This window comes from Capsicum annuum, chromosome 4 (genome assembly GCF_002878395.1).
Source record: "Capsicum annuum cultivar UCD-10X-F1 chromosome 4, UCD10Xv1.1, whole genome shotgun sequence".
NCBI lineage: Eukaryota > Viridiplantae > Streptophyta > Magnoliopsida > Solanales > Solanaceae > Capsicum > Capsicum annuum.
In genome coordinates this window covers 161,056,558-161,069,665 of record NC_061114.1, presented here as the reverse complement: position 1 = coordinate 161,069,665, position 13,108 = coordinate 161,056,558, and the positions used below count along the sequence as shown (strand labels likewise).

The 13,108-nt window shown below is 28.7% G+C and overlaps 1 protein-coding gene across 1 annotated transcript; it reads right to left on the bottom strand.

Annotated features, from left to right (window-relative positions):
* Positions 1–457: 457 nt before the first annotated feature.
* Positions 458–12,091, bottom strand: LOC107869648 (MADS-box protein FBP24). The gene is made up of 8 exons (XM_016716149.2): positions 11,941–12,091; positions 11,318–11,514; positions 10,387–10,453; positions 10,071–10,235; positions 9,844–9,885; positions 9,691–9,732; positions 2,506–2,753; positions 458–781 (listed from the first exon to the last, which is right to left on the bottom strand). Coding segments are annotated over exons 2-8 (753 nt in total). The 5' UTR covers positions 11,506–11,514; positions 11,941–12,091; the 3' UTR covers positions 458–780.
* Positions 12,092–13,108: the final 1,017 nt, after the last annotated feature.

Genomic DNA, 13,108 nt, shown 5'->3' with positions numbered 1-13,108 from the left:
CAAAATAATTCTTTAAATAACAATTATCTCACCATTCAATACTTCGATGCTAAAAAAAATTAGAACTAAACCAAAACTCCTAAACAAAAGTTTCAAAATTCAACACCGTGATCGACGAAAAAATCTGTCAAAAATGCCGCATAAAACCTCAACCATTGATTCAAATCAAATTCACTACCTATAAAATTCTCATTTTTTAACTACTTAATCAACCAAATTCGAAAAAAAATCCTACATCATTAAGAATCGATTAGCAAAGAAACTCATTTAAATGGATCTAGAAATGATCGAAACTTGATTTTAACTAACCTTACGAAGCAACAATGAGCCCTTAGCAGCTGGAGTAGAAGAAGAAACGAAAATGACATTTTTGGGAGCAGGGTTCTCGAAAGCAGGAGTTGGGAGAGAATTGAAAAAAAGAGAGAGAGGGTTTTTTTATATTAGAATAAGTGGAGGGTGTTAGGTGTATTATATTAAATTTGCAACATTATAAAAATGATGAAATAGTCACTTGACCCACGTGTAGGCCCCACTTTTTAGTGGGTATATGACAATAGTTTTGGAAATGTATCTTTTGCCAATTTTTCCCCAACAACCGAGTATACGTCCGTGCGTAGCTACTAGATATCCTAATTACAACCAATAGATCCTTACTATGCATAATAATTAAATAAAGTACATAGGCTTGTGCCTAAGGAAATGTAAAATTATCTCTAGTAATATTTCATTGTCCAGCTTCCCAGCAATTGCAGCTCCTCCTCATCTTTAAAGCATCGTCAATCTACAAATATGTTTTCACAAAAACATCAGTAGTAATAAAACTACAAAAGATATGTCCCATTTACAAATATATATCAACACTCCCTAAATGAAATTGATAATTAGTGTATCAAATAAATGTTTACCTAGTCCCAAAAAAATTCCAAATGAGGAGAAAAACACTAGTTCTTTTGGTTTTCTAGATCATAAAAGTTCTCTCTCTTTTTGGTGAAAATAAAAAAAGGCATATCCACCTGTAAACTTACGATGAAAGCGAAGGATGGTCATGGAACTGGAAATCGACTCCATGCTTCAAGTGGCATGGATATCTAAGTTGTACGGACTCTTCACTTTTAATGCGGCATTCGTATCGGATTCTTCAAAAATACGCTACTTTTTAAGAATCCGATACTCACCCGTTGACATTTTAAATAGTTCAAGCAACATAGAACTGGCTACGATATGTCTTCAACATCCCTTGGGAAGTAGACACAACTATCAGGGATATTAAAAGATCTTTGAATGACTTCTCTTGGTCTATCCAACACTGCATTAGGAAAGCTATATACGCTAGCTACCATGAGCCAATCCCTCCAAGCGAAAAAGGTCTGAGGGCTGATTAATTAATATGGACAAGTGGAAATTTCCTAACCTTCGAGTTAGGAATAAAAATTTTAGCAGGATAAAGTTTATAATAATGTGGTATATAATGTTAACTGGTTCTTGTGAAGCTAATCATGATCAAGAGAGCATTACTCTCGTCAACCTTAAGGATCTTTCTGGCTATAATTTTTTGCTTAGTTCACAAGACTTTGGTTTGGTGAAGAACCTATAGCAATTAGCACAATGGGACTGTCCATTGTCTTAAGCGACTTCGAAGAGGTTAGGCATCATATACCTCGTATACATATACTGTCTTTTTGGATCTTAATGTACAAGGTACGGGTCGCCTACTCCCCCACCATAAAGGTGACTTTGAATAATAATAATAATAAAAATAAAACTCTACAATAATAAGTTGGCAGATTAACCAAATAACGGAAGATATTACTGCATGCTATAATTATATTCCCACAAATTAGCCGCAAAGGAAAAAGGAGGGAGCTAAAGAAAAAGGACTTGAGTTATATACTTGCATACATCAAAAATGTAAAGAATGTTTGTACTATTAGTATAATTTGGCATGTTATAATGGGTTCTTATTACAGTAGTGGACTAATTAAGGATGTCATAATATAAAAAATATAAACAAGGTATATGTATACACACATATCAGTGCAACAAAAACAACTTTTAGCGGCAAAAAATATGCACTTTAATAAAGAGTGTTAAAAATTTTACCACGTTAGTTAATTATCATTAGATCCAATATCGCTATAGATTTTTGGGGCATTTACAAATAATGTTAAATGTCATTGTCAATGATGAATGCCTCCAAAAAAACATATTTAGCGACAATTAAGCTATTGCTGCTAATTACTTGCCGTTAAAAATCATTTTTGGTGGGGTGTGCGTATAAACAAGGTTGATTCCCCTTATTTCTAAATGTATCTAGATCATTTTTTATATTATGACCTCCATAGTAAAATTTCTGAAACTGCCACTATCTTTCAATATGCAAGATTTCTAACCGATTCACGTAAAGTATCATAATCTGTAATTACCTTTTTGTACAATTATTACTATTTTTTACAGCGTCAATGCATAAATTAACATACATAAACTCAAAATATAAATGGTGCGTACCATAGGTAGTCAGAGGAAGATGAGGGATGTTGAAGGTTAGGATGAGAAGGCTGAAGTCGGTAGGCTGAAGAATTACTAGTAGTGGCTCCTCCAAATTGCCCTTGATCTCCAAAGAATGAAAATTGAGCCAACAATGGCTGTTCTCCTAGTAAATTCAGTTCAGTAAGTGCTGCTGCTGCTTCTTCTTGTTGTTGCTGCTGCTCCATCACTGCAGCTGGCTGTTGCTTGTACATTTCATAGTTCATCAACTTCACATGCATCATCAATTCCAATTTATTATTAGTCCATGCCAAAATAATTAAAAGACTTGCTAGTTAATCTAGCTAGATATCTACTTCTAGACTTTGCCTTATACTTTTCTTGGATTGATAATCTTTTATTTTTTTAATTAAGCCATATACACCGCGACAGTCGAAGGTGATGACGGTTTGATTTTGACCCTTCCGTTGTTTTTTTTAAGAAAAAATAATTATAAAAATATTGGGGCAAGGAAAAGGGAAATAAGGAGAAATGACAAGGTGAGGAATCAAACCTTCATCAAGACAAAAATTCAGGTGATCAATCATTAATTAAGCTAATAAAATTCTCCAATTCCTACCTCAAGTATTGACAGGGGCGGCTGGTGATGGAGAGAAATTAGGCGGTTGCCCAAGGCCTCCCATTTTGGGGGGCCCAATTTTTCTAGCATTATTATATTGATAGTGTAAAAGAAAATTATAAAAAATCTTTTTTAAAGCGGTGAATAACTAAAAAATAGGATTTGATAAAAAATAATAAAACTTAAAAATAGGAATCACTTGTTACTATAACTTTTAACGGATAGATATTTAATATTGAGTTGAATTCTCTTTTTACAAATCCCATTAAAAAAAAATATTTTCTTTCTCAAGTTTTCTTTCCTTTACTCTTTTAAATTACCCCACTTTTTTTTACCCACTTTTCCCACATTTTTTCTCTTTCTCATGAACTCTCTTCTCGAGTAAATTCTCTGAATGATCACCCACGTTTGAGAAATTATCTATAAATATCACTTTTGTTTTATTTAGGACAAGAATATCATCTAACTTTTCCTTTTTTTTTCTTTAAATATACTTATCATCTCAAAATCTTTCTCTCTCCAACTTGGAATAATTAAAATTTTTTTATATATATAAATATATAACTTATCAAACTTATTTAATTAAAGTTTTGTCCTAATTCTTTTTTTAGAAAAAATTACACATGATATATTAATCATTGAAGATTAATCTAATTACACCAAAAGCTTAGTTTATTTTATTTGATATGTAATCTTCAAAGTTTCTTTTATTTACTTATTTATTTCACCACTTAATAATAGTTTTAAAATACAAGTACTTATACGAATTGACACAATAATTTTTTTTGTCGTTTATTTTATATACTAAAAATTCTTAAATATAAAAGAAATAAAACGATAGATTTCATATTTTAGACATTAAGTTTGTTATTTATATGAGAATAAAAGAATAAAATCTCCTTTTTTTGAAGGAAAGAAAAATTATGTAGTCTTGAAACAAATTAAACTTTTTAAGAAATATTAACAAAATGATATCTTCTTCAGTACTATTACAAATGAATTTTTAAAATATTACTCCATCAATTATTCTTTGCTTTTGATGGATTTAGAATGAAGTACGGAAATAAATTAGTGTATAATTGTATAATAAGATAAAATATAAACATAAGGATCACAAAAAAGTGAAGAAACTAAATTAAAAATAATATTTTTTTAATAAATTTATGTGTTATCTTACGGATTTAATGATTTATTTATGGGCAATTCCTTGTAAAAAAATTGCAAAAAAATCATCTTTTTAGTATATATTTACCAAAAATTATCTTGCATAAAAATTGCAAGGAATCTATGTCCAAATTAAATTTTCAGGTAATAATACATATTAAAAAAGAATTATTGAATTTTGTTTGGCAACAAAAAAATCGTAGGTTTGCCATCAATACTTTTAAATAACAAATTATATTATTTTATTCTCTATTACTCTATATTTGAAGGAAATATAATATCTTTGGATTATATTAATCCAAAAATTCTTTTGTATAATTTCAAAAGTAGATTTTATTCTTTTATTCTCATGTAAATAATAAATTTAATGTCTAAATTATGAAATCCATCATTTTATTTCTTTTAGATTTTAAGAATCTTTAATATATAAAATAAATAATAAAAAAAATTAAATGAGTACCAAATTTTATAAGTACTTGAGTTTTAAATATTATTAAGTGGTGAAATAAATAAGTTAATAAAAGAAACTTTGAAAAGTACATATCAAATAAAATAATTCAAGCTTTTGGTGTAATTAAATTAATCTTCAATGATTAGTATATCATGTGTATTTTTAAAAAAAAAATTAGGATAAAACTTTAGTTAAATAAGTTTGATAAGTTAAATAGATCTATTTATCAAAAAAAAAAAGAAATTTTAATGACATGGAATTTCAAGTAGGAGAGAGAAGGTTTTTGAGGTGTTAAGTATATTTTAAGGAAAATAGAAAGAGTTGAGTGATATTCTTGTCCTAAATGAAACAAAAATGATATTTGTAGGCAATTTTCCAAACATGGGTGACCATCTAGGGAATTTACTCCTCTCTTCTCTCTTTCCAGCTTTTCTTTATTCTTTTTTATTGTCTTTTTCAAGTTCAAAGATTTAAAAAGCTCATATAAAAATTTAAAAATTATTGATAATATAATTACATTATTGTTAATTTCACTTTGAAGAGAACACAATTCATATTTCAAATTTGAAAAAGACATTGTGAAGCAGCTAAAAGATAGTTGGGATCATCGATCAAGCCTTCATATTTCTTGAATCAGGTAATAGCATTCTAACTTTTAATATTATTGTTGTATTTTATATTTGATATTTTTTTATTTAATAGTATGAATTTTTTTCATACTACTTGTTAGAATTTAATATGTCAACTAGAAAATATGAATCCGGTTATTCAAAACTTGTAAAAAAACAAGTTGATAATTTGATAAAATCTCAAAAAGGAGCTCTTGATAAATTTTTGACAAATAATACCAATGTTAAATCAAAAAATTTAGAAAAAAGTTCTTTAGATGAACAAGTTACTGATTTAGTTGAGTTAGATGATGGTATAATCGAAAAAGAATGGGAGAAAATTAATGAAATGCCAAATACAGATTCTCAAAAAAATCAAGATCTTAAAAATGAATCAAATAATTGTACTCCTACAAATATGTTTGATCCTAGACAATGGAATAATATTGATACAAAATTAAGAAGTTTATTAGTAGAAAATTGACCAATTAGAATTACTGACATAAATTTTTCAAAGGATGAATTTTTAAGATATTTTTCTACTACACATTATTTTCAAAAATTAGCAAATGGAGAAAGACATGACAGAAGATGGTTAATTTATTTTAAAATTTTAAATAAATTATTTTATTTTTGTTGCAAGTTGTTTAATACTACTTCTAATGCTAAAAATAATAAATTTGCTAGTGAAGGTAGTAGAGATTGGAAAAACTTTAATGCTAAACGAAATTTCTAACCAACATATAATTAATATGAGTTTGCGGATTGATTTAGAAATTAGATTGCAAAACAATAGAACAATTGGTAAAGATGTTCAAGATCAAATTAGTAGAGATAAAGAACGTTGGAAAAATGTATTGTCAAAAATTATTTCCATCATAAAAACTCTTGAAAAAAATAATTTGACATTTAGAGGAAAAAATAGAAATATATATCAAGAAAATAGTGGAAACTTTTTAAGCCTTATTGAAATGATTGCGGAATTTGATTCAATCATGCAAGAGCATATTCGGAGAATTAAACATGATGAAAATTCATAATCATTATCTTGGACATAATATTCAAAATGAATTGCTAAGTTTGTTGGCAAGTGAAATTAAGAACAAAATTATTGAAAAAATTATAGAAACAAAGTATTTCTCTTTAATACTTGATTGTAAGCCTGATACAAGTCATCAAGATCAAATGTCTTTTATATTACGAAGCGTAGATATTTCTCCAACTCCAATAAAAATTATCGAATATTTTTTAGAGTTCTTAAAAGTGGATGATACAAGTGGAAAAGATCTTTTTGAAGTTATTTTAGATAAAATAAAATGTATTGGACTTGACATTGATAATCTAAGAGGACAAGGATATGATAATGGATCTAATATTAAGATAAAACATCAAGGAGTGCAGAAAAAACTACTCGATATAAATTCTAGATTATTTTATACACCATATGGTTGTCATAATCTAAATTTGGTACTTTGCGATATGGTTAATTCTTGTACAAAATTTGTATCATTCTCTGGAGTGGTACAACGTATATATTCACTATTTTCTTCTTTCACTAAACGATGAAAAATTTTGAAAGATTATGTACCTATTTTAACTCTTAAATCATTGTCACAAACACATTGGGAAAAGCCGTATTGAAAGTGTTAAAGCAATAAGATTTCAAACTCCACAGATAAGGAAGGCGTTATTGAAATTAGTAGAAGTTAGTGATGATCTAAAGACTAAAAGTGAATCCAATTGTTTAGCAATTTATGAAATTGAAAATTTTAAATTTTTACTAGGTATAACTATTTAGTATGATGTATTATTTATTGTTAATTCAATTAAGAGGTCTAATTTTCTTTTTAAAAAAAATAGAGAGAGAAGAAGGATTTACATCTGTTATGATTTCAGCGAAGGAAATTTCATCAGAGATGAATATAGAATAATTTGATGAGAATGTTGATAAAAAAATCACAAGATCTCTTGAAGAATCTTTTAGAATTGATTATTTCTCATACATAATAGGCCAAGTCATTTTTTCACTTCAAACTAGATTTGAACAATTTGAAGCGTATGAAAATAGTTTTGATTTTCTATGTAGTGGAAAGAAATTGAGATCTTTAGATGACGATAATTTAAAAAAATATTGCTTTAATCTTGAATGTTCCTTAAAACATGATACTCATTCTGATTTTGACGGTTTAGACTTATTTTCTGAATTAAAAAATTTAAAAGAAATAGTACAAGTAGAAGATAATACTCTAATCGAGATACTTAATCAAATAAAAAGACTTGATTCTTTTTCAAATGTTTATATTGCTTATAGAATAATGTTAACAATTTCGGTAACCGTTGCCTCTGCAAAAAGAAGTTTTTCAAAATTAAAAATGATAAAATCTTATTTAAGATCAACAATGTATCAAGAAAAATTAAGTAGATTGGTTATATTATCAATTGAAAAGAATTACTAGAAGAAATTGATTATAAGAAATTATTAACAATTTTGCATCTCAAAAAGCTAAAAAAAAAAAAAATAGATAAAAACGTATATAATTTTTATTGTTGTTAAGTTTAAGGCCTCCTATTTAAATTTCATTTTATGCCATCAACGTGCTTAAGCCACCCCTGTGTATTGACTAATATGACTACATAAATGGAGAGATATGTCACCTCAATAATCATTCATAAATTCATAAGTTGGTGGATAACATCAATATTATTATCATAATGGTTAAAATGTATGTATGTATACTTCCTTTTCATAAAATTCTGGATAGTTAATTAAGAGGGTTTTTTGGATTGAGTTATTTTTAGATGTTTTTGATTTTTACATATTTTTAAATTTTTGATGGTATTTGACAAAGATATAAAGGGTGTGTTTGGTATGAAAGAAAATGTTTTTCATGGAAAATATTTTCCTAGAAAATATTTTCTTGGAAAATAAGTTGGTTTCTTACTTATTTTCTTATGTTTGATTGGTGGATGGAAAATGTTTTCTAATGTTTGATTGGTGAATGAATTTTTTTTCAGAAAATACATTTTAATGTTTAGCTAAATCATAAAAATACGTTTTAGAAAATTATTTTTGACCCTGAAAAATACTTTTTTAGGGTGTGTTTGATATGAAGAAGAGAAAACGTTTTCTAGAAAAATAAGTTGTTTATTACGCATAGTCTTGTGTTCGTTATGCAAATTGGGTAAGTATATATATTTTCTAAAAGTATTCGTACATGTTTAACAAAAACAATGAGAATGAATAGGATAAGAAGGGTGGGATAAGAAAAAAAATTTGAATTTCTTTTTAAAAATAAATTAAAAATTAATCTTTTTGGGGTAGGGGGTTGGTAGGTGGGGGCTGAGGTTGTCAAAATAGATAGTAAGGGCGGGATAAGAAAAAATTAATTTTTTTTTTAAAATAAATTTTTTTTTTTGGAGGCTGGAGGGGTCTAGTAGGGGTGGGTGTCGGGCGGGGTAAGAAAAACCTAATTTTTTTAGGTGGGGGAGGGGGGGGGGGGGGGAGGTTGGTAGGGGGGTCGAATAACGGAGGAAAAGAAAAAAGTTTGAATTTTTTGAAAAAAAAATTAAAATTTTTTTTTGAAGGGAGTAGGGGTTTGAGTTTCGGATTAGGGGATAAGGTAAGAAAAAATTTGAAATAGTAATTTTTTGAACGGGAGGGGGTAAGGGGGTGGGGTTCGAGGTAGGGGAGCGAGGGTGGAGTTAGAAAAAATTTAAAATTTTTCAAAAAATAAATTTTAAAAATTTAATTTTTTTCGGGGGGAGGGGGTTGATAGGGTGGGGGTTCAGGTAGGAGGGTAAGAAAAAGTTTGATTTTTTTAAAATAAATTAAATATTTTTTTTGGAAGGGGTGGGGGAGAAGGGGAGTAGGGGTTTGGGTTTTGGGTAGGGGGATGAGGTAAGAAAAAAATTTAAAATATTTTCTTTTGATGTGGTGGTAGGGGTGGGGTGGGGTAGGGGATTGGGGGTCGGAGTACGGATGAGTGATTTTGTGAGTTGTATGAATATTTCATCTTAAGAATAAAGTTGAAAGAGAGTTTTGTAAAATGTTTTCCTTACTTTTTGAAGTGAAGTCATTTTTCTTAGATTTGAGGAAAATAAGTTGATTTGAAAAACATTTTCTAAAACCTTTAAACCAACCAAACATAAAAAAATTAAAAAATATTTTGCAGAAAATGTTTTCCTTCGTACCAAACACACCCAAAGTGTTTTAAGCATTTCACTTTAGATTAAAAAGTACAAATAAAACAGAAAGTCAAAAATTGATTGCAACCTACTACTTTTAACTTTTATTCACTTAAAAAGAAAAGTTAATCCGAACTCCCCTAAGTCAAATGTATAATTGACTTGCGATAAAAACTTACCCACTGGCACATTTCTTGATTTTCCTTCTCCAACATTCTCTCCTACCACATTGAACAATAGAATACGTTAACCCAAAAAAGGGGGAAATTTTCTCATATATTTTTATTTTTAATAGAATACTTTTTTCTTAAAAAAAAAAAAAAAAGTATTACCGTTCTCTTCAGGTTTTCCATCTGCTGTTGCAAGAGTTCCAGCTGCAACCATTGTGAAATTCCGTTAAAAACATATCAAATTTAAGGAAATCGTACTCTCGTTGATATTTTTTTAATTTTGTGTCAGTAAACAATGTGTTTCGTAATTTTAATTATTTGATCAAGTTTTGCTTAGGATGTACAAATGGAATTAACTAAAAAATAAATAACAATTAATTAGTACGTACCTTTCTAGCTCTAACTTTGCTAACAGCATTTTCAAGCTGTTTCTCAAGTTCATTCAATTCCTCATACTGTGCTGAGTTCAAGTCATCACCTTTGTATCTTTGAAGGCTCAATTGAAGGTTCAGTGTCTCCCTTTTCATTTTTGCTATTTCATCATACTGTTCCACCTATAAATTCAAATTAATTTCAAGTCAAATAATAATATTCAAATTAACCATGAACAAATTGAATTTAGAAGAATATATATATATATATATATATATATATATATATATATATATATATATATATATAGTACTACAAGATTTGTGGTCATACCCTATAATCATGAACTGGAAGTGAGGCACCAGTTGTGTGGAGATACTTACTAATGATTTCACCCATGCTGTGAGATACAAAAATTACAAAAGGAAAATTAACTTGTTATTACTAAGAAGAATTTAATTATCAACAAAAAAAGAAAGGGAAATTAAAGGGGCGGGATATATATACAACCATTAAAAAAATATAAATAACACCACAATTTGGATAGACATTTTTTTTCTTTAGGAATTATACCAAAAGTATCTTATATATACTCTTGTAGTTTAATATAAGACGATGTTGTGTACTCAGAAAAATAAATTAGGATAGATATTATTTCTAACTAAAATTCCTTAGTGGAAATTAATTATTCTATCAGAACATCACTCTCTTCCTCTTGTAACTACAGAAGATTAATAAAAAGAATTTTAAAACAAAAGAAAAAATAGAAGTTTAGACTTCCAAAAAAACCCTAATTTTTTCAAAACTTGATGTCTAGGCACTGGAGTTGGTCAACTGTGACACTGATGGCTTGAACAGCCACTACAATAAACCCAATATGATTTCACAGATAGGGTCCGAAGAAGATAGAGTGTATGAAAATTCTAACCCAATGTTCAGAAGGTAAAGAGGTTATTTCTAATAGATCCTCAGTTAAATGACCGATGAAACAGAGGCAAGACACTGATGGCTTGAGCCTTGACTTACTTGAAAAAAGTATTACTCTTCTGCTAAGCCATATTATTTTCAGCACACGCATACATGAAGACAGACATAAAAGGGGAAACTTATAATATAGTCAAGAAATAAAGACACATAATTAATTTATAAAGAAAATGAGCACAAAAAACTCATGATAATTAGTTGAAAATAATCTACCACAAGATTTAATTTTGATAAAACCCAGAAATTTTTGAAGCATGAAAATGAAGGAGAAAAAACAAACCTGTGGGGTTGACTGGAGTACTCAAACAATTTGCCTTTGGTGGAGAAAATGATAAGTCCAATTTGAGCATCACAAAGCACAGAGAGTTCATGTGTTTTCTTGAGAAGTCCAGCTCTTCTCTTTGAGAAAGTAACTTGCCTGCTTGTTTTGTTCTCGATTCTCTTCACTTCTACCTTTCCTCTCCCCATTATAATCACCTATATACAATTATATCTATTAATATCTCCTAATTATGGTAAAACAAAAAACATAAAAAAGACAAGTAAAATATACAAAAGCTTCTTTTTCAAGCTTACCAAATTAAAAGACTTAAGTGCATGCATCAAATAGAAGCACAGATTTTAATGGGGAAACATGATTCCTTTTGTCTACTCTTTAATTTTCTTTTTTAAGGTTTAAAAACCAATTATTTGTTCATTTCCTTGACATTACACAATGGCATGTAACTTTAATTTTTTAAAAAAAAAAAAAAAAAAAGGAAGAAAATGATGATGATGATCCAAAAGGATGTAAAAAGTGAGAAATGGAAAGCAGATTATTATTTTTCAGTGATATATGGAAGCTTACCAGAGGAGATTAAAAGGAAAAGAAGGGGGCTGTCTATAGCTAAGAAAGAGTTTTACCTTTGTTGTTGTTGTGTTTTCTTCAGGATGTGTTTCTGATTTGGGTACATAGAGATGAGTGTCTTCTTTGCAATATCGACTATTTATATAAACTAATTTCTCTATTTCCAAAATCTTCCTCACTTTTTCTTTATATTTAGTGTTACTCGACTATTTAAAAAAATACAGCTTATTTAGGCCTTTAATTTCTGCCCATAAAAACCAACTCTCCTGATTTAGGCATGTTTTAGAATTAGATAGCTAGTGCTTGTGAAATGAGTTTAACTTTTGTACTTTGAGAACGTAAAAGAATTTTTATACTATCAAATCAATTAAAAGATAATTACATGGAATAGTCTGTAAAAGGTGAGAATAGTAACGTGAGAAATAAGGCAAGTCATTCATTACCATACCGATTCGCGTTATTATGTATCATATATTAATATACAGAGTAAATCTTTTTTTACACTACTAGCGTATATATGTTTAAATCATTCTGAAAAAAGGGAGCTTTTGCTGATTTTTACCCACATATGATATGATGTGAGAAAGCTATGTGGCTCAGACTTTCCAAAATATTATTGCACCCATATCGAATCCTTTGAAATTATACTATTGTTAAAGGATCCGACATGTAACCATCAACATTTTACATAGGTGAGAAATACTCTTAAGTCATAACCTCTTAAGTCATAATTTCCCAACATAGTCTTACACATTAACTTCTTTTTTTCTTTAATTTGACGTAGTTTAACTTCTTAAACAAAGATCACTAAAAACCTTTCAAAGACTGGTGAGGCAGCTTCACTTTCTAATAAATGGTATTGGTTTGGATTAATATTGTGCAATTACTAAGTCGTGTAAACTCTTATAATTAATAGTAATTATAATTACTTAAGTATGATAAATTAAATCTAAAGTGCGTGTTTTTTTCTTTCAGTTTAGGAGTAATTGATGTTGTTGTTGCTGACACATAACCACCACTGACAACAGACCATATGAACTCTCCTTGGAAGATGGAGGAAGAAATGCTACCAAATATTCTTGTGTATTTCCAATTAGGGTTTCTTGGGACAGTGGCTCATAATTCTAGACTTACCAAAAATAGAAATTGGAGAAGGACTCGTGAGAACACCTACCTTTTCTCTCAAATGAACAAGACAAATTGTTGCTATACTATATGCACTCA